Source organism: Kwoniella dendrophila, chromosome 7, assembly GCF_036810415.1.
Source record: "Kwoniella dendrophila CBS 6074 chromosome 7, complete sequence".
Classification (NCBI taxonomy): Eukaryota; Fungi; Basidiomycota; class Tremellomycetes; order Tremellales; family Cryptococcaceae; genus Kwoniella; species Kwoniella dendrophila.
In genome coordinates, this window is record NC_089482.1 from 1672847 (window position 1) to 1690668 (window position 17822).

At 35.7% G+C, this 17822-nt stretch overlaps 7 protein-coding genes across 7 annotated transcripts; 4 read left to right on the plus strand and 3 right to left on the minus strand.

Annotated features, from left to right (window-relative positions):
- Positions 1-1524: 1524 nt before the first annotated feature.
- On the plus strand, positions 1525-4209 carry L201_005818 (uncharacterized protein; the record flags this gene model as incomplete). Its single annotated transcript, XM_066221547.1, has 4 exons — positions 1525-1566; positions 1773-2035; positions 2200-3535; positions 3622-4209. The coding sequence occupies 4 exons, from the start codon at positions 1525-1527 to the stop codon at positions 4207-4209; spliced, it is 2229 nt and encodes a 742-aa protein (XP_066077644.1).
- A 1520-nt stretch (positions 4210-5729) lies between these two features.
- Positions 5730-7595, minus strand: L201_005819 (uncharacterized protein; the record flags this gene model as incomplete). The annotated part of the gene is made up of 8 exons (XM_066221548.1): positions 5730-6680; positions 6762-6870; positions 6942-7021; positions 7096-7139; positions 7212-7276; positions 7344-7368; positions 7434-7523; positions 7583-7595. 8 exons carry the CDS (start codon positions 7593-7595, stop codon positions 5730-5732), a joined length of 1377 nt encoding a protein of 458 aa, XP_066077645.1.
- A 415-nt stretch (positions 7596-8010) lies between these two features.
- Positions 8011-9451, plus strand: L201_005820 (uncharacterized protein; the record flags this gene model as incomplete). The annotated part of the gene is made up of 5 exons (XM_066221549.1): positions 8011-8044; positions 8156-8343; positions 8471-9040; positions 9166-9271; positions 9354-9451. The coding sequence occupies 5 exons, from the start codon at positions 8011-8013 to the stop codon at positions 9449-9451; spliced, it is 996 nt and encodes a 331-aa protein (XP_066077646.1).
- A 645-nt stretch (positions 9452-10096) lies between these two features.
- L201_005821 (uncharacterized protein) lies at positions 10097-11490 on the plus strand (the record flags this gene model as incomplete). Its single annotated transcript, XM_066221550.1, has 2 exons — positions 10097-10200; positions 10359-11490. 2 exons carry the CDS (start codon positions 10097-10099, stop codon positions 11488-11490), a joined length of 1236 nt encoding a protein of 411 aa, XP_066077647.1.
- Positions 11491-12114: 624 nt separating this feature from the next.
- On the minus strand, positions 12115-13570 carry L201_005822 (uncharacterized protein; the record flags this gene model as incomplete). Its single annotated transcript, XM_066221551.1, has 3 exons — positions 12115-12866; positions 12958-13138; positions 13271-13570. The coding sequence occupies 3 exons, from the start codon at positions 13568-13570 to the stop codon at positions 12115-12117; spliced, it is 1233 nt and encodes a 410-aa protein (XP_066077648.1).
- Positions 13571-14058: 488 nt separating this feature from the next.
- Positions 14059-15403, plus strand: L201_005823 (uncharacterized protein; the record flags this gene model as incomplete). The annotated part of the gene is made up of 4 exons (XM_066221552.1): positions 14059-14219; positions 14287-14462; positions 14531-14644; positions 14745-15403. 4 exons carry the CDS (start codon positions 14059-14061, stop codon positions 15401-15403), a joined length of 1110 nt encoding a protein of 369 aa, XP_066077649.1.
- A 124-nt stretch (positions 15404-15527) lies between these two features.
- L201_005824 (uncharacterized protein) lies at positions 15528-17537 on the minus strand (the record flags this gene model as incomplete). Its single annotated transcript, XM_066221553.1, has 1 exon — positions 15528-17537. The coding sequence occupies one exon, from the start codon at positions 17535-17537 to the stop codon at positions 15528-15530; it is 2010 nt and encodes a 669-aa protein (XP_066077650.1).
- Between the last annotated feature and the right edge of the window lie 285 nt (positions 17538-17822).

The window sequence follows — 17822 nt, forward strand, 5'->3', positions numbered from 1 at the left end:
TCACTACTTAGCGTGTTTTCCATTTCATTGATTTACTTTTACGTTGAATTTGCTGAATTTCCAGAGATGCTGAGATCATCGTTTTTTCGCTTAGTTGATTCCAACAAATATAAACTTCAAGATTGGATTTTATCTTACTAAAGAGTTTTAGTTGTATGACCAGATATGACGATTTCATCCAGACTGCGTTCTCGTTAGCATTTCTCTGTTTATTCCGATTTAATAGATTTAGCCTGTGAAAAGTCATGTAATTCGCTCCAATATAGCTCGGTGATCTGTCCAATTCAATCTTGACTGATTTTGCATTATTCTACTTAAGTATCTTCTGTAGAAAGAATCAATCCGTGAATACACCAGGACAGATAAAGAACAAAAGAAAGTGGAGGTTGCAAAAGTGTAGAAGAAGAAAAAAGTCCGGACGAATGATATTCATGGATCTTCTTTTTTACATCCCGTATTTTTTTTTTTGATTTGCAGGGTTTTTCTATATCAGGGGTTAAAGGGAAAACAAAAAAAGAAGAAAGAGCCGCTTGATTGTTCCCTGAATATATCATTGGTGTACGCCGCACACCCTATTTTCATTTTCTCTTATCTCTCTGTATAACTTGATTGTTCCAAAATCAAAACTTCATCTCGCTTCCAATGAAATGGATGAATTTTGTCGACAAGTTTTATCAAACATCTACCTCGATGATCGTCACTCCTTCTCCTGTCCTTATAACGTGAGAAACAACTGTATTATCATCAGGGAACGACACACTGAAGGAGTTCCCGCTTTATATCTACCTAGGCTCTCCACGCACAGACTGAAGTAAATATGTATAAATGAGTAACAAGAAGGGTTGTATGGTACAGGGACTATGATATGCACGGGGTGACTTGATAGGGTAAGGTAGTTCTAGTTATCTCCAGAATCTTGTTGATACAGGGCAAGGGGGTATGGCTATTTTTGTAATCGCCACTAGTAATAAAATCGTAATAATGCCTATTAAATGTTACTTGATGCGGTTAAACTCGATTTTCTATTTCGCATTTTGATATCCCGGAATGTAATAAATGTAATAACCATTAGGATTTAAAGGATTAATAGTTAGTTTTACTAGTCTATCTACGTACTCCAATGATTTTGACTTGATAACTCACTACTTACACTATCCCTATACCCTGTATACCAATTAAACGTACTACTGATTCATATCTCAATTGATAAACATATTCCACATTCAACATATTACCTTGTATCTATATTCATCTTTCTCATAACACATCTCATCTACTCATATTCATAATCATATTTGATCAATCATAACGAAATCCTTAAGATTCAAGACGCCCGATTAAATCATACAACTTATCAACATTATATATTTAGGGGGAAAAACATCACTCAATAAGAGGAACAAGGTTGAATCGGAACTCCCGTATCATAGCTCTTTCAACAAGCCCTGATTAACACATCACATCAAATCAAAACAAATATCATCGATAACATTAGTAGTAACAACACCATCAGCATCATCAAATATGACTCATCCTGCTTCTGCAGCAGGTCCTTCTGGAGATTTGGTAAGTCGTGTGGATGGATGATACATGAAATACGAGATGAGAGTGGGATTGGGTTGTCGTTGTCACGCGAGTCATATCTATGATACGTGGGAAGTTGAAGATCTCATCCTTGATAAGAGAAAAGGTCGTGTGATACATGAGGGTATTCGATTATGCCAGCTTGTCACACTCGTAGTAGATGCTTACCCATACTCGTTGTTACTCAGCGCGGCGCTCCTACACCACTTGCCGTCCCATCGCCTGCCCCTCAACCATCAGCATCAACCTCCGCCGCCAATTCACTTTCCGTATCTCAAGCCTCACAGACAACATCGGTACTCACTGAGGATGAAGAAGATCTTGAGGATTATAGACCAGGTGGATATCATCCTGTTAACATCGGTGATGAGTTCAACAACGGACGATATATAGTAGTAAGGAAGTTAGGTTGGGGGCATTTTTCTACTGTATGGCTTGCTAGGGATAATAAGTGAGTTGCGATTCCGAAGTTTATTGTCATTCTACAAATCCCATTATCCAGGCTTTCCATCGAATAAGTGGCAACGCAATTTAGATCATTTGTATAACATCCCGCTATCCAGTAAGAAGCTCGATTTGTAATGACGCACGCTGATTGCATATTCTCCTCTCTAGTACTAAGCGGCATGTCGCGTTGAAAGTAGTGAAATCTGATGGACATTATACCGAAACTGCACTCGACGAAATTCAACTGCTTCAACGGGTAGTCAATTCATCACAAACGCATGCTGGACGATGTCACGTAGTCGGATTAGTAGACAATTTCAGGCATACCGGACCAAACGGTAGTCACGTTTGTATGGTTTTCGAGGTATTAGGTGAAAACTTGTTGGGTTTGATAAAGAGATATCAGCATCGTGGTGTACCTCAGCATATAGTGAAACAAATTGCTAAGCAGGTGTTGTTGGGGTTAGATTATCTACATACCGAATGTCGAGTTATCCACACCGATCTAAAACCTGAAAACGTATTGATTTGTATCGAAGATGTTGAATCAGTCGTTCAAGCTGAACTTGCTTCGTGTCCAGCAGCTGTACCTACCAAATTAGTTGGTGTGCCACCTTCACAAGGTAGATTGGGTAATCAGACACCTAGAAAAGATGGTTTATTCATCGTAGGATCGCAACCATTACCATCACCAAGTTCAAGTTATTCAAGTAGTCCAATGTTGGATAAATATGGATTTGGAATGAGTAAAATATCAGGTGTAAACACATTCCCAAAAACTAATAGTGTAGCCGGAGCAAGTGAAGTGAAAAGAGGAACTACAGCCGAAGCGATTGGAAATGGAATAGGGAATGTCAAATTAGGTGAATCAGGTTTAAAATGGGAAAAGACTACTGCACCAAAACCACCTACACAATCTGGACCTTCTTTATTATCTCAGCAAATGAGTGCTGCACCTCCTTCACCCTCTTTACAAGCTACAAACCCACCTTCAACATCAACCAATCCATCAACTACTGCTACTCCTAGTCAAACTATTATTTCAACTCCAGCTACCACACCCGATTCACATCGTCATCATCACGAAGAAGCAAAAATATCAACTTCAGTCATGTCTACCGAATCTCTTTCACCACAGAAACATGATCCTAAACATATACATCATAATCCCCCTCTTAGCCAATCTGTTGCCAATACGGAATTTACCACTTCCCCTGCTACCTCTCACATCAATAATTTACAAGATCAAGAAGCTCATCATGATCCAGATGATCCCAACAGGGATGCACCAGTAGCCGGCGATCCTAATCACCTACCTCCACCATTCCCATATGATCCAATAAGTTTGGAAAGGATAACGGTGAAAATTGCCGATTTAGGTAATGCTTGTTGGGTAGATCACCATTTCACAAATGATATACAAACAAGACAATATAGATGTCCAGAGATCATTTTGGGTACAAGGTGGAATCAAAGTGTAGATATTTGGAGTGCGGCATGTTTGGTGAGTGTTGAATCGCGAATAATGGTTAAAAAATATATCCTGTGTCTGGGGTGGTCAGAGCTGACCAGAAGTGGTCTGTCTGGTAGTTCTTCGAGTTATTAACTGGAGATTATCTATTCGATCCACAACCTGGAGTAAAATACGATAAAGATGATGATCATGTAGCACAAATAATGGAATTATTAGGTGAAATGCCTAGATCATTAGCTTTAAGTGGAAAATATTCACATGAAATGTTCAATCGTAGAGGTGAATTAAGACATATAGCAAGATTAAGATTTTGGCCAATGACTTCAGTGTTAAAAGAAAAATATTTAATGGAATCTGAAGATGCCGAATTATTATCGAGTTTCTTAATGCCAATGTTACATTATTATCCTGATTCAAGAGCTACAGCAAAAGAATTAGTTAATCATCCTTGGTTACAAGGTGTTATCGTTCAAGGTGAATTAGAAATGGCTCAGAATTTTCATAATTCCGAAATTGAACGTATAAGGAATCAGAATGAGTCCTCTTCAAGTAGTCCTAGTAAATCTACAAATACAAGTACGAGTAATGGTGAAGGTAAAAATAAAGATAAAGACAAAGCCTCTGGTTCGGGTCCTGTACCGTTGAAAGATGTTTTGGGTTTAGGTCCTTCTGTAAAAGGTATGGTTGGTATGGGCAGAATTTAGGTTCACCGAGATCGAGTTCGACTTTTTGTGAAGCGCTGTGTTCGTGGAAGCGAGTCAAATTGATAGAAGACTACGCAAGAAGAGCATAGGAAATTAGAACAATTCATACACCTTGCCTCTGCCATGGATCACAAGCTGTTTTTTCTTTTAGAATGCGTGACAACCGTAGGATTTGCAGGAATAGAAAGCATTCATCTTTCATTCACAAAATACGGAAAGGAAAAGGTCATGTTGTATAGGTTGTCAAACGAGAAACACAGTTGTAATTCCGTCTTTCATGGGTTTTTTTTTTACCAGATTCATCAAATTCATCACATACGAAGGAAGATCAACAATCAAGTATAATACAACTATTCATAATCAACAATAAAACGGGGTTGTGATTGAACGGTCCATTTTCAACCCCTCTTCCCAAACAAAATTATATAAAGATCAAACCAACATCAACTAAAATACAATGTCCTCTATCTACCAATCTTATCTTCCTTCCACAATATACGCTTCAATCAATCATATAATGCAAATTCCCCTAATTCTTCTATCCTCACTCCATCATATTGATCGACTTTGACGTGATTCGGATCTAATTCTCATCATACACATTTTCTCCTGTTCTCCCTCATCCTCATACATAACAAGATATATTCTACCTAGTCTTCATCTTCATCCTTCAAGGAATGGTTTCTTTTTCAATTACTTTTTTCTGGAATTCTCTGGGTTCGTTACAGACTATAGACATGTATATTTTTAGTCAATTGATATCTTTTGATATATATATATATATATATCTCATTTTCCGAATTTCTTTCTTTTCTTACTCTCTCACATAAATTAGATGTTGCTCTTCTGAGTTGTTATAGTGATTAGTGATAGTGAAATAGTTGATATCAAATATCGAGAATATGAATTTAATACGTTCTTACATAGATCATGCAAGTTTAGTCAATATTTTTTAAATTGAAATGACAGATAGAAGCCGACAATTCAAGAGTATAAGCAGTAAGCAATTAAATCTGACAAAAAGCATTAACTGTATATTATTATTGTATTTCGTATACCTCAAGCAGTCACATTTGAATTCAGAACTCTAATACCGTGCATTTTCATGAGTATTTTACATGCATCATCACTAATCTCCGTCATTCTTCTACGTGATGTATTTGAGCAGCGGAATGCTACATCGAAATGGTTCTAGTAAAACAACAAGAAAAGCATAATGTGTCCTTTTTTTTTTCTTTTTTTCTTTTTTTTGGTTCTTTGCCATTTCTATACGCTTGTTAAGAAGTAAAACATTGGAACGCTAGGCATATTTCCCAAAAAACTTTCAATCCATACACATACTCTATAACTTTGTTTCTATTGAACTCATGTACCCACCATATAAGATTAAAATGTAAGACAAAAAAAGGACAAAAAAAAAACTTGAAAATAATGTCTTCTACTTTTCCCATTTGCATTGTGAAGATCAAGTACAACATACAATCAATCACCTCCACCTCAAGAGAATAAATAAAATAATCTTATCCCCAAATATTGGCAAATGGATCTCTATCATCCTTTTTCTGTTGTACTTGAGATTGTAAACCATTAGAATTGGAATTAACAAAGAACCCTCCTCCTCCTCCTCCTCCTCCACTGTTATTAACGTTACCTGTAGATGTTTGCCATGGATCATTCGATGTTATATTACCAGAAGAACCCCATGGATTTGCACCTGCACCAAATCCACTTTGCTGTTGTTGTTGTTGTTGTTGTTGAGGTGGATGTTGTTGGAATTGAGTTTGTTGTGAAGGCTGTTGATGTTGCTGAGTTGAAGTAGCGTTATTACTTCCCCAAGCATTTTGATCCATTTGAATACCACCCCATCCACCGCTTTGTGAAGTAGGAAGTTGAGTTTGGGTTGGCTGATAAGATGCTTGTGGAGGAGCAGAAGAAGTTATACCTCCATTCCAATTACCAAATTGATTTTGATTCTGGATTGTAGATTGAGATGAATTAAAGAAACCGCCTCCACCGAGATTTGGTGGTACTGAAGTGATTGGTGGTGAAGTTGATGAAGAGAATAAAGACATGATATCTGCTTTAGCATTTTTAGGTTGTTGTTGAGGTTGGGATTGAGGTGTGGGTGTACGGAAATCTAAATCGAAAATCGATGATCCCTGAGCTGGAGCAGGAGCTTGAGTCTGAGTAGGTTGAGGTGGTTGTGAGCCAGCCGTTGATCCCGGTGCTGCTGCAGCAGATGTTGTCTGAGCTTGAGAAGGTGCTTGAGTAGTATTTACTGGAGCAGCTAAAGAAGGAGGTTCATCTGATCCGAATAAATCAACAATCGGAGCTGGTGCAGCTGGAGCAGGAGAAGGAACAGGTTTAGCTGTACGAGATAATAGTGGATGTGATTGATGTGATTTAGGTGCAGGTTGAGGTGGTGCGGCTGTACTTGTCGATGTAGGTGTAGGTCTGGGTATTTCGGCAGCCTATGTGAGTCAGAATAATTTGGTTAGCTAAGACCATCGACCTTTGTGTCGTAGATTTCACAGCTAATGCGATATACTTACAGGTGCACTTCCCCCTCCATTTTCTAAGACACTTGGATCACGAGGTTGAGGACCTTCCATTGCCCATCTTCTAGATTCGTATTTTGATCTAATGAAAGATTCGATTTTGCTGGAGGGGAATTCATCAAAATTGTGAGGTGAGCTTAAATACCATTAACTGATAATTATAGGGAAGCTCACTGATCAGGTGGGACATGTCCTGCTTTCAAGTGTTTCTCCCAGTATAAATTAGCTCTTCTGTTACCCCATCTTTGTATGTTCTATTTAACGAATGATCAAAGTCAGTTTCTGTGTTCCAGATATCAGTTTCAAGTCTCAAAGGAGAATAGCTCACCTCCATCTGTTCAGGGGTCCATATATCCAAATCAATGGATTTAACTATGAAAGTCATTTGATATCAGCTATCAAGTTCTGTGTCGCTCATTCAATAGCTTCCAAATAGATACCCACCTTTACTTATATGTGTACCCATAGATCTATGTATACCTGAACATCTTATACAGAGAAAGACACCTCTACAGTACATTTGAAACTGAATCAGCATTTCGATTTACCTCTTTTGAAATTTGAATATCGACATACAGATTCCATGAAGCCCATCGTGCGTCTGAAGAGTGTATATCAAATCAGCTGAAAAGCTCTTATCAGTACCTGCCAGCTGAATCCACTGACCATTCTTTCTGCAGTCAGCACAAGACTTGTTATCAGGTTGTTTAACTAAATCACGTAAAATACGTGCATTTCGCTCTGTTGTAGCTTTATCTAGATCAAATTCAGAAATGTCAGGTTGTGCATGGAAGGCAGTCTTGACCTCAGCTCACCTTGACGAGACATGTTTTAAGTCTATCTCTATATCTATATCTTGACGAGGAGTAAGAGATTAGCAGGAACACTGATAGATATACTTGCTCAATTGTAGGCTTTGGTCTATTAGGTGTCATCGCGAGATTAAGCATTGACCCCCTCGTCAACGTGGCCGGGTGAGCCTATTTCTCCAACTAAAGTGTTCCGATGTGCCTAATTATCTCGGCTTTTTGCAGAATCAAGCGGCGCGCGCCGCAATCCATTGTTTAGATTCAAAAGACAAGATAGATATATTTGTAGATTTGTAGTTATAGACATTTTCGCGACGTGTTCTTCCTTATCTTTTTGCTTTTCTTTGGTTGAACAAGATACGAATCATTTGTCTGATCCCCTGTAACATCTTAGACTCTGAGCTAAACCCTTATAAGAGGTCAAGATAACCAAAATGTCAGAAATAGCAGAAGGGGATTCCAATTTCGGTATGTCCCCAATCTTTATCTTTACATCAGGAACAACTCCACTTCCTTGCCCATTTATTATTACAAACATCTTTGGACAAAGAACTGACAATCCCTATGCACATTTCTTAGACGCCCTATTCAAGGCATTCGTCATGATAGTGGTTTCTGAAATAGGAGACAAAACATTCTTGATAGCTGCTATAATGGCAACTAGACATCCTAGAATGACTGTTTTCGGTGGTGCTTTTGCTAGTTTAGTCGTAATGAGTATACTGAGTGCCGCCTTGGGTAGAGTTATACTGGGATTGATACCTAAGGTGAGTATATGGAGATTAATATAAACAGTCTTATCAAAATGACTTCTCAACTTGACTCAGTACAATTATAATGGATGAAATCAAACATATAAGCAGCAACGCACTAATTACTTTTTACTCTCCCTAGGTATGGACATTATGGGCAGCAGCGATATTATTTTTAGTATTTGGTATAAAAATGTTACAAGAATCATTTTCAATGTCAAATGATAATTCACATATGCAAGAAGAAATGAGAGAAGTTGAAGAAGAATTAGAAGAAGATTCTGCTGTTCATGATACACATAATGCTAGAGGTACATCAACTAATATTCCATTAGAATCTTTAGAAGAAGGTTTTGGTGACGGTAAGCCAACGGATATACCTTCTTCACCATCAAGATCAACTTCAAGATCATTAAATCGTCCTGGTTCATTTTCTTTAAGTAGATCACAATCACCTTCAATATCTACATCAACAAAAAAATCCGGTCCATCAATACATTTTCCATTATCCGGTTCATCATCATCTTCAAATAAAAGTTTAGGTGTAGGTCCGGTACAAAGTAATCATTGGTCAATAACTTTAAAAGAGAAAATTAGAAATACACTTCAATTATTAACTAATCCTGTATTCGCTCAAGCTTTCGTTTTAACCTTTTTAGGTGAATGGGGTGATAGATCTCAAATTACTACTATCGCTATGGGTGGTGCGCATGTGAGTTTTGGTTTGGATATATCATTGAGATATATGATATTGTCATGCCTTCGATCAAATGCAGGAGGAAAACTATGTATTAGCTATTACTGACATTTCCCCTTTTAACTTTCCCCAATCTGCAGAGTGTCCCAGTTATTGCATTCGGTACGATATTAGGTCATGGATTATGTACCGCAGGCGCAGTAATAGGTGGTCGATATTTGTCTACAAAGATATCTGTAAAACATAGTGAGTTAGCTTCCATGTCATCTACCCCTCCCTTAAATCTATTAAGAAGTGACCATAAGCTAATCTCTCCTGCCTTATATAGTATCATTGTTAGGTTCAGCAGCATTCATCATATTTGCATTCTTATACGCTTTAGAGGCATATTACTATAGACCGGAATTAGATTCTTCGACCTTTTAAATTATTGATTCTCATCCTAAACATGTAGTAGTTGGTCCGATGTAAGGGGAAAAACCCCTACATCGCGTGTTCTTGGTTAATCGCAAATCAGTGCTGATTTATTGAGATTAACGAACCACACATATGGTCTTATCAACTGTTTATACATCCATATCATCATTCTCCATATATCACATAGATCCAAGATATCACCTCCTTCATAGACTGATGCATTATATACCCTGCATACCACTTTACTGTCTTTGGTACGCCACTACGATGAACGTAACTTTATTTTTTAGTCTGATGTCATCATCATTGTGAAAATTTGATTCCGTTCATCTTCGGTTGTCTCTTTCAGTTACGTCGTTTTTGTTATTTCGGTTTTACATACTCGTAGCTTACCTTGAGCTTGTCCTGGATCTCAATAGTAAGATTACTTTTTTTAGTGCTAAAATATCTGTAGAAAATTTCAGAACTTCTTTCTCTCTACCGTACAGATATCATCTCTATAGAAAGAACAAGTACTTTGTGGAAATTTTGCTTCAATTGCCAGCTATATTCCTCCTAGTCCTCTGTGAACACCCAAAAGTAAAATAATTCATCTCACTCGTACAAAGAGATTTCATACAACAAGAAACGAAATAAACATTCTTAAAAAAAACAATGTCATTGCCATCTTTAAAACCTGAAAAAACAGCATCTGGAATTATAGTTGATCCAAGAACTTTGGAAAGAGTTATACCTCAATCAAGGAGGTCAGATGGAACGTGAGTATAGCTTTCTTTGTTGAGTCAATAATTCATCCCTATTGAATAAGAATAAAAATGAGATAGTATATATACTGAATTAAATTATTCATATGATGGGATTTACGATACTGATCATTTTCTGTTTCTGCATATTCCCATATCCATTTTCTTTGTAGAGTAAGAAAAGAACAAAAAGTTAGACCTGGATTTACACCTCAAGAAGATGTTGGTAGATTTAGATCAACCCGACAAACTGTTGAAGATGTAAAATCAGCTTCAAGACCAACTATACCAGGATCAAATAGGATAGGACCTCAAATGAAACCAAGTAAAGAAACAGAAAATGTATTTGCAAGTGAACCTAAAGAAAAGACAAAAGCACAAATTAAAAATGAAAAACGTAGAGAAAAAAGAAGAGAAAAAGTTTCAGTTAATTGGGACGAAGATGATGTTGGTATTAATGATGAAGATGAAGATGGTGATTTAGGTGAAGATTTTAAACAAGTTGATAAAGATAGAAAATCTAAATCTAATTCAATCAAAAATACAAATACAGATACTATAACAGAACAAGGTGCAGAACAAAATTTCCCACCTATTTCAGGTAACGGTGGTATACCAGAAGAAAGTATAACAGATGTTTTAAATAATAAAAATAAAAATACAGAAATTAAACAACAAAGTGAATTAACAAATACAAATTTAAATTCAAATTCGGATTCACCAAAAATTGAAGCTGCTTTAGAACCTACACCACCTGCACCATCATCAATACATCCTGAAACAGCTTCAGAACTTCCACATAATGATACAACGAATGAAAATGGTAAACCATCTTTAGTTGATGATAGACAAAAAGAAATTTCACAAAAACCACATCCTATTCAAGGTGGTAGAAAAGGTCCTATAGGATTAGCTAATCCACCTCCTATTGAAGAACCTAAACCTGCTACTCCATCAAGATCGGATGGTTCAGATGATTGGAGAACAGTCAGTAATAATAAGGGTTTAAATAACAGAGGTAATGCTAGAGGAGGTGGAAGAGGTGGTTCAAGAGGTGGCGCTAGAGGTGGAAGAGGCGGTGTTGGCAAACCTCAAAATGGTAGACAGCAATCACAATCACAAGTACAACCAACCCCAGAACCACAACAACCAAGAGAAAGAAAAGAACATAAAATTAGACAAGGTGGTGCTAATGATATTTCATCTTTAGCAAGTAGAGTTAGAAATTTAGTCGTTGCTAATACTGTTGGTAATTCAACCAAAGAAAAAGAAAAGAAAGATGAGTCCAAAACGACCTCTGCTTAATAAGTTCACTATTAGGATGATTAGACGAAGAAGAAGCTTGTATATATACTTGGTGAAAGTAAGGTCGTTGCAATAGCAAATATTAGAAACCATAACCAAGGAAAAGGGAGAAGATGTAGACATGTACTGGTATCATGTACGAATACAGTAACCTAGTGTGCGCTTTCGCGGAGAACCTTCAGAAAAGTAGTGAACAGGTCAGAATTTCTTACATGTTTAGAAAAGTATATGTTTAGTCAACGAGCGTACCAAGAAGGAATAGAAAAATGAATTGTACATCACAACTTGCCTGATACAATGCTATATTTATATCCATATAACATATCAATAACAAATGCATAACTATTAAAATAAAGGCGGTTCAGGTATATTATGTAGAATACTCTGAATGAATGCAATGCATCAATGGTATTTATACAGATGTTATTACACTATGGTCTTGATAAATCGATCAAACCTATATCCGGGTTATTCATCCTTGTTTTATTGTGCTAATCTAAATGCTGATATTCTAAATTCTGCTCGCTTCTAAATATATTAATTCTACAATATGATATCGCGAATGGATATCTCGATATCTTCAGAATTATGAAATTTTCGATTATCGTCGGAGTTCCGTCCTTTCTAAACTTTATCACCAAATACTCTACCTAATAAAACTCTTCTTAATTCTTCTGGACCTGGAGTATTAGTTATGACCCAAGGAAGATTTTTTGATTTTTCGATTTTTTCACCCATTCTACCAGTTTCTTCATCTTTTTTGCCTATACCATAAGATTTTAGATCTTCATCTTTTGATCTATCTACACCAGTTTCACCTGTACCTCTTTTATCTATTATGCACATACCTCTAGTTAATTCACCTATACGTTCAATTTGAAAATCTCTTTGTTTCAATTCCCATCCTTCTTCTTTCAAAGCTTCGGTATTCCTTTTTCTTGAAGCATGAGATAAAGCAAACCAAATAGCTAAAGGATCATGCATTTCCATTGAATCTCTTAATCCAAATGAAGCTTGTAAACCTCTTACTCTAATTAACATTGATGATATAAAAATTTCTAATGGTCCAGCATTTTTACTTTCTTTTGGTATTAAACCATTTTTATCTGGAATTGAAACTATCGAAGGATGAATCAAATCTGAAAATGGTATTGAATGTGGTGTAGTTATATCTAAAGGTGCTAAAATTAATTCAAATGAACCTTTTTTACATCCATTTAAAATTTCATTCGCTGCGTACGGATCAGCAAAACAGTTAAATTCTGCTACAGGTGATGTATTTCCTGGATGATCTAATGCTCCTCCCATCCAAACTATTCTTGATACTTTTGAGAATGTTTCAGGGTCATTCCTAAATGCGTGAGCTAGGTTGGTTACTAGATTTTATTGAAATGACACACAATGCATCATCCAAGTTAGCGAGATGTAGTATGTGATAAAGAATACGCTTGATAATTTAGAACTCACGTGGACCTAAAGCGACAATAACAACAGAATCATCATCTTCTTCTCTTAAGATATCAAGCATAACTTGATGTGAAGGTTTTTGTGTTATTTCTAGATAATCATGTTGTTCTGAAGGATCTAATTTTGGTGGAGTTAGTTGTGGGTGAGTTTTGGTTATATTCGATAAACCGTCTGGGCCGTGCTGTGAAACATTGATTAGATCAATCAGCTATAGGATTCGGAGATCGTAATCATACTAACTGATATATGCTACATTCGATCGGTCGATAGTAATATAATCGATCAAAGAAAGAAGGTGAAAATATATACTCACAAAATAAGCAGCAACAGATTTTTCACCATCGATCGGATCATCTTCACCTAAAGCTAATTTAGTTTTTTTATGATTACTCAAAGCTTTTTTAAACCTTTCTTTTGATTCAGGAATTTCTGAAATTTCTTTTGATAAATTATAATATATTTTCAACAAGTTATCATGTGCTAATTGTGCATGTGTATTTCCAAATACTATTGAAATTAATAAAACTTCTAATTCAGGTGAAGCTAATGCCAATAATATAGCTAGAACATCGTCTACTCCTGGATCTGTGTCAATAATGATTTTTTGAGCCATCTCGCGAAAAGGTATTGTACGTGTTTTCTTCACTTTGGAATGAAATTCTAGTGTCTAAAAGCTATAAGCTATGGTCTATGGTCTTTATGGTGGATCTGAATGCTAGTACAATGAAATACTTTGAATTGAATAAGAGAGAAAGAAACAAGAAAGAGAAAGAGTATAGTATATATCTATCTATTTATTGTAATATCGACCAAGTACCAACTTCCAGTACTCGCTCGTTATTACGTCAGCGGACTCTAAATCGCATCAACGGAGGTCACCGCTTTTGATGTTTTCACCTTTTATACTTTACCCCGCATTTTCATCCTTTCTTATGTCCTTTCTTTCTTTTTCAACTTGTATTCTTTCTTTATGATACATAACATATAACTCATGTACTAGCAAAACAGAGAGAGAGATAGATAAGGACACAAGAGACAAGAGATAAGAATTAGAAGACACAAAGCAGAAGAAGAAGAAGAAGAAAAGATTAGACATTAGATATGCCTTCCTCGAGATCAACAACCGGTGATAGTGGAAACCTCCTTTCTGGAATTTTGGATAATACGCAAATACCACATCAATCGTTATGTGTAATAAACGATTCAGTTAGTTTTTCAGGATTGAATGTATTCAAAGATATCTTGAGGAGAGGAATAAGGAGGTGAGATGTTTACAAAGTATTTTGTACTGTAATTATCATAGCTAATATATCTGTAACGCTTCAACAGAGGAGAAGAAATCACTTTGATATCAATTTTACATCCACCTGAATTATTATTACCTAATGATTCAAGTTCGAATTCGTCATCAAAACTTAATATAATAGATTTAAGTAGTTCGATTAATGGATATGATGATAATGCAGAAAATATAGAAAGTATAAAAGAAAAGATACTGTCCACATGTAAGCTTTCCAGTTGGGTATAAGTTGTGATTGTGACAGAAGAAGCTTATATGAGTTACGATACATAGATAATTCAGGACAAATATTCATTGATGCTTTAGATATTCTATCTGAAGATTATTCAATATCAAAAGTATTATCTCTAATTAGAAGTTTGTTGACCTCGATCAAAAATGCTAAAGGTAAGCTATACTTTGCTTTCTACCCTTTCTCTTGAGTATCTAGTTATAACGAAAGGTGGAATACTAATAATGATCATAACGTGTATGATCTATTAAATAGCACCATCAAGATTAGTTTTATCATTACCTTCAACATCAACAAAAATTCATTCAAGTATAATACCACCTTCATTTAATTCAACATTAACTTTAATTAATTCATTTCAACCTAAATTAATTGAACATCTATCAAAATCATATTTATCACCTATAACAACTATACCTACACCAAATTTTTGGATGATTTTAGAAAATTCAATAAAAAGAAATTTACAAAATGATTTATCATTTAAATCTGATTCTACTTTACCATTTGAATTTGATCCAAATTGGGATATAAAGAGTGATAAATCAGCTATTTTACAAATATTAGTAAGAAAACCTACAGGTGGTATAAAAGGTATTTCAAGATCTTTAGAAGCTGTAAAATTAAATACAACTACCGAACAACAGATTGAAAATCAATCTTTAGATATAATTCCATTAGACTCTTTAATAGATTTAAATCCATTCTCTAAACCATTGAGTAACAATGATATAGGAGGAGAAAAACAAATTAATACACATTCAGAATTAAATTTACCATTTAATTTATCTTTAACAGATGATCAAAAGAATAAAAGAGCTCAAGTTCCTTTACCTTATGCTCATGAAGGTGAAGGTGCTTCAGGTGATTTAATTTGGGAAGATGAAGAGGAAACCGATGATGAAGAGATATAGTAATTTGTTATTGTACTATACATGTATATATAATGGTAAACATATCAGAGCATAATTCTGAGTAGCGATAATTTATACAATCTTGTTGGTATTGTTACAGATCATTCGGCACTTGGCAACCGCTTTATTTGCCTTTCCTCATTCCATCCTCTCTCCATCTATCTCTTTCTTTCATCAATTTCTCACCAATCATCCAATCTCTTAAACCATTTTCATCAGCTATAATCTCTTCTTTTAAAGTCATTTTCCTTACTGATACTTTTGATCCAAACATTCTCGTAAAGGTTCCCGAGGGGATTTTGAATTTCACTTCTAATGACCAAATTAATCTTTCCAATTCGTCTGATGTAACAGGTTTCGGTATCAATTTTTCTAGACTTTCTCTTTCTCTTGAGATTGAATTTGAATTTGATGAAATGCGCAAGGAGGTTAAATTTCTATTAGGTATATATCTGAGATGAGGTAAAAGTAGAGATAATTCCTTAGTTACTTGATTACCAGATAGATTCAATATTTTACTCCATTTTAACCAAAATCGATCTAATCTACTTTCGATACCCAATACAATCGATAAAGGTAAAATATCTTTTGAAGAGGATAATAATTTGATTGAATCTAAATTCCGTTTATATAATACATTTTTCAGTATTATCAATGATAAAAATAAATGTTTCAAGTGAGTATAGTGGTCTAGAGGGTTTCTATTTGATTGATGATTATCCCTTAATTCACTTTGTTCATCTTCTTCTTCTTCTTCTTCTTCCCTTGAATCCCCTCCTTGCGTACATGGAGATGTTCGATCTTGCGATGCACTATTTTGGTTTTGCGATGGAACTGATGAACTCCTTGAATGTGTAGAAGACGAGTTGGGATTTGAATTAGAATTGAATGGATGATCATCAGGTAATTTCATCGGTATATCTTCCCTTTCATTAGGTGAAGTTAAAGGTCCACCTTCTAACCAACTTTTCTTTTGTTTCACATGATTGTTAGGTTCACGTATTGCCTGATTCGAATGATTTCGACGATTATGTTGAGATAGACTAGATCGCGAATACAAATGTAAGTGTGAGTGTGAGGGTGGTGAAGGAAATTGATATTGATTCAAGATAATCTCAATTGGTGATCTTCTATCCGAACATGATCCCGATCCTGAGGCAGATACAGAGTGATTACGATCATTTGTCATTTCATGTGATATTGGTGGATGATCTGCTTGAGTTACACCAATACCATTTGATCTTATCACATCTATATCTTCTAGCAGATCTAACGCACTACCTTGTTGAGCTCTTTGACTAACTCTTGATATAGTTCCTGTACCTCTAGCTCCAACAAACATTTCTTCTTCGTCATCTATTTGTTGATGCTGAGGACCGGAACTAGAACTAGATTGTTCTGAATCTGAATGACCTTGATTAAATGAGAATGTGCTTGAAAATTGTGAACAAGGAGAAGTCAAAGGTGGAGTAATGATTTCCCATTCTTCCTCTTCTTCTTCTTCGCTTGTAATTTCACCTTTGCCTACACCTCGTTGTCTACCTTCAGAATTATCGTTCGCTCCTCCATGATGATGACTAATTTCACCATCACCCTGTATATCAGTACCACATGAATGACTTGATGCAGGGGTTTTTCGTCTGTTGAATGACCCTTCTCGCTTATTGAATCGTTCTTTAGCTTTCAACCATATTTTTGAACTTGTTCTACCAATACGAAGGGGTGATGAAATTAATCGCGAATCGTCATTGTTGTTGGTATGATATTGATTGACCCGGTCCACATATGCGTATGTGAATTCAGATTTAGCATCTTTAGGTATAGGTTTATTAGTTGGAGACGTAATATTATATGCTTTCAATTTGATTTTTTCCAAAGAAGGTTTCGGTGAAAGTAAATTCGTCAATTTGATTTTATTTGTTACATCATCTTCATATCGAGGTCTTATTGAAGGTATCGGTATCCACTCCAGGTCTAAATCTTTGAGCAATTTGTTTTGTCCGGATGATGAAGAAGAAGATGATGATGGTCCAGCTTTATCAAATACAGGAAACCCACATACTGAATGATGATGATGTTGATGATGATGTATATTAGAGCGGAGGCGGTGAGGTTGATGTTGATGATCTTGCATTGAATAATCACAACTATATTATCACTAAATTAATCGGCATTCAGTCTTCAGACTTTTTTGAAAAGTCGGGTTTTGGTGACAGATACGAAGATCCTCACACGCAATAAGCAAAATGTCGTGGAGGGATTGAACTGGAATGAGTTGTGGTAAAATCAAATGAAAGGTATTATTTTATCCACTTGTATGGCTGAGCTGTTTGAAGATATAGTGCTTATAATCACAATCAATACTTTGATTATCCTCTCTTGACGATGCGACAACTAATCATTATTAACAATTCACGGG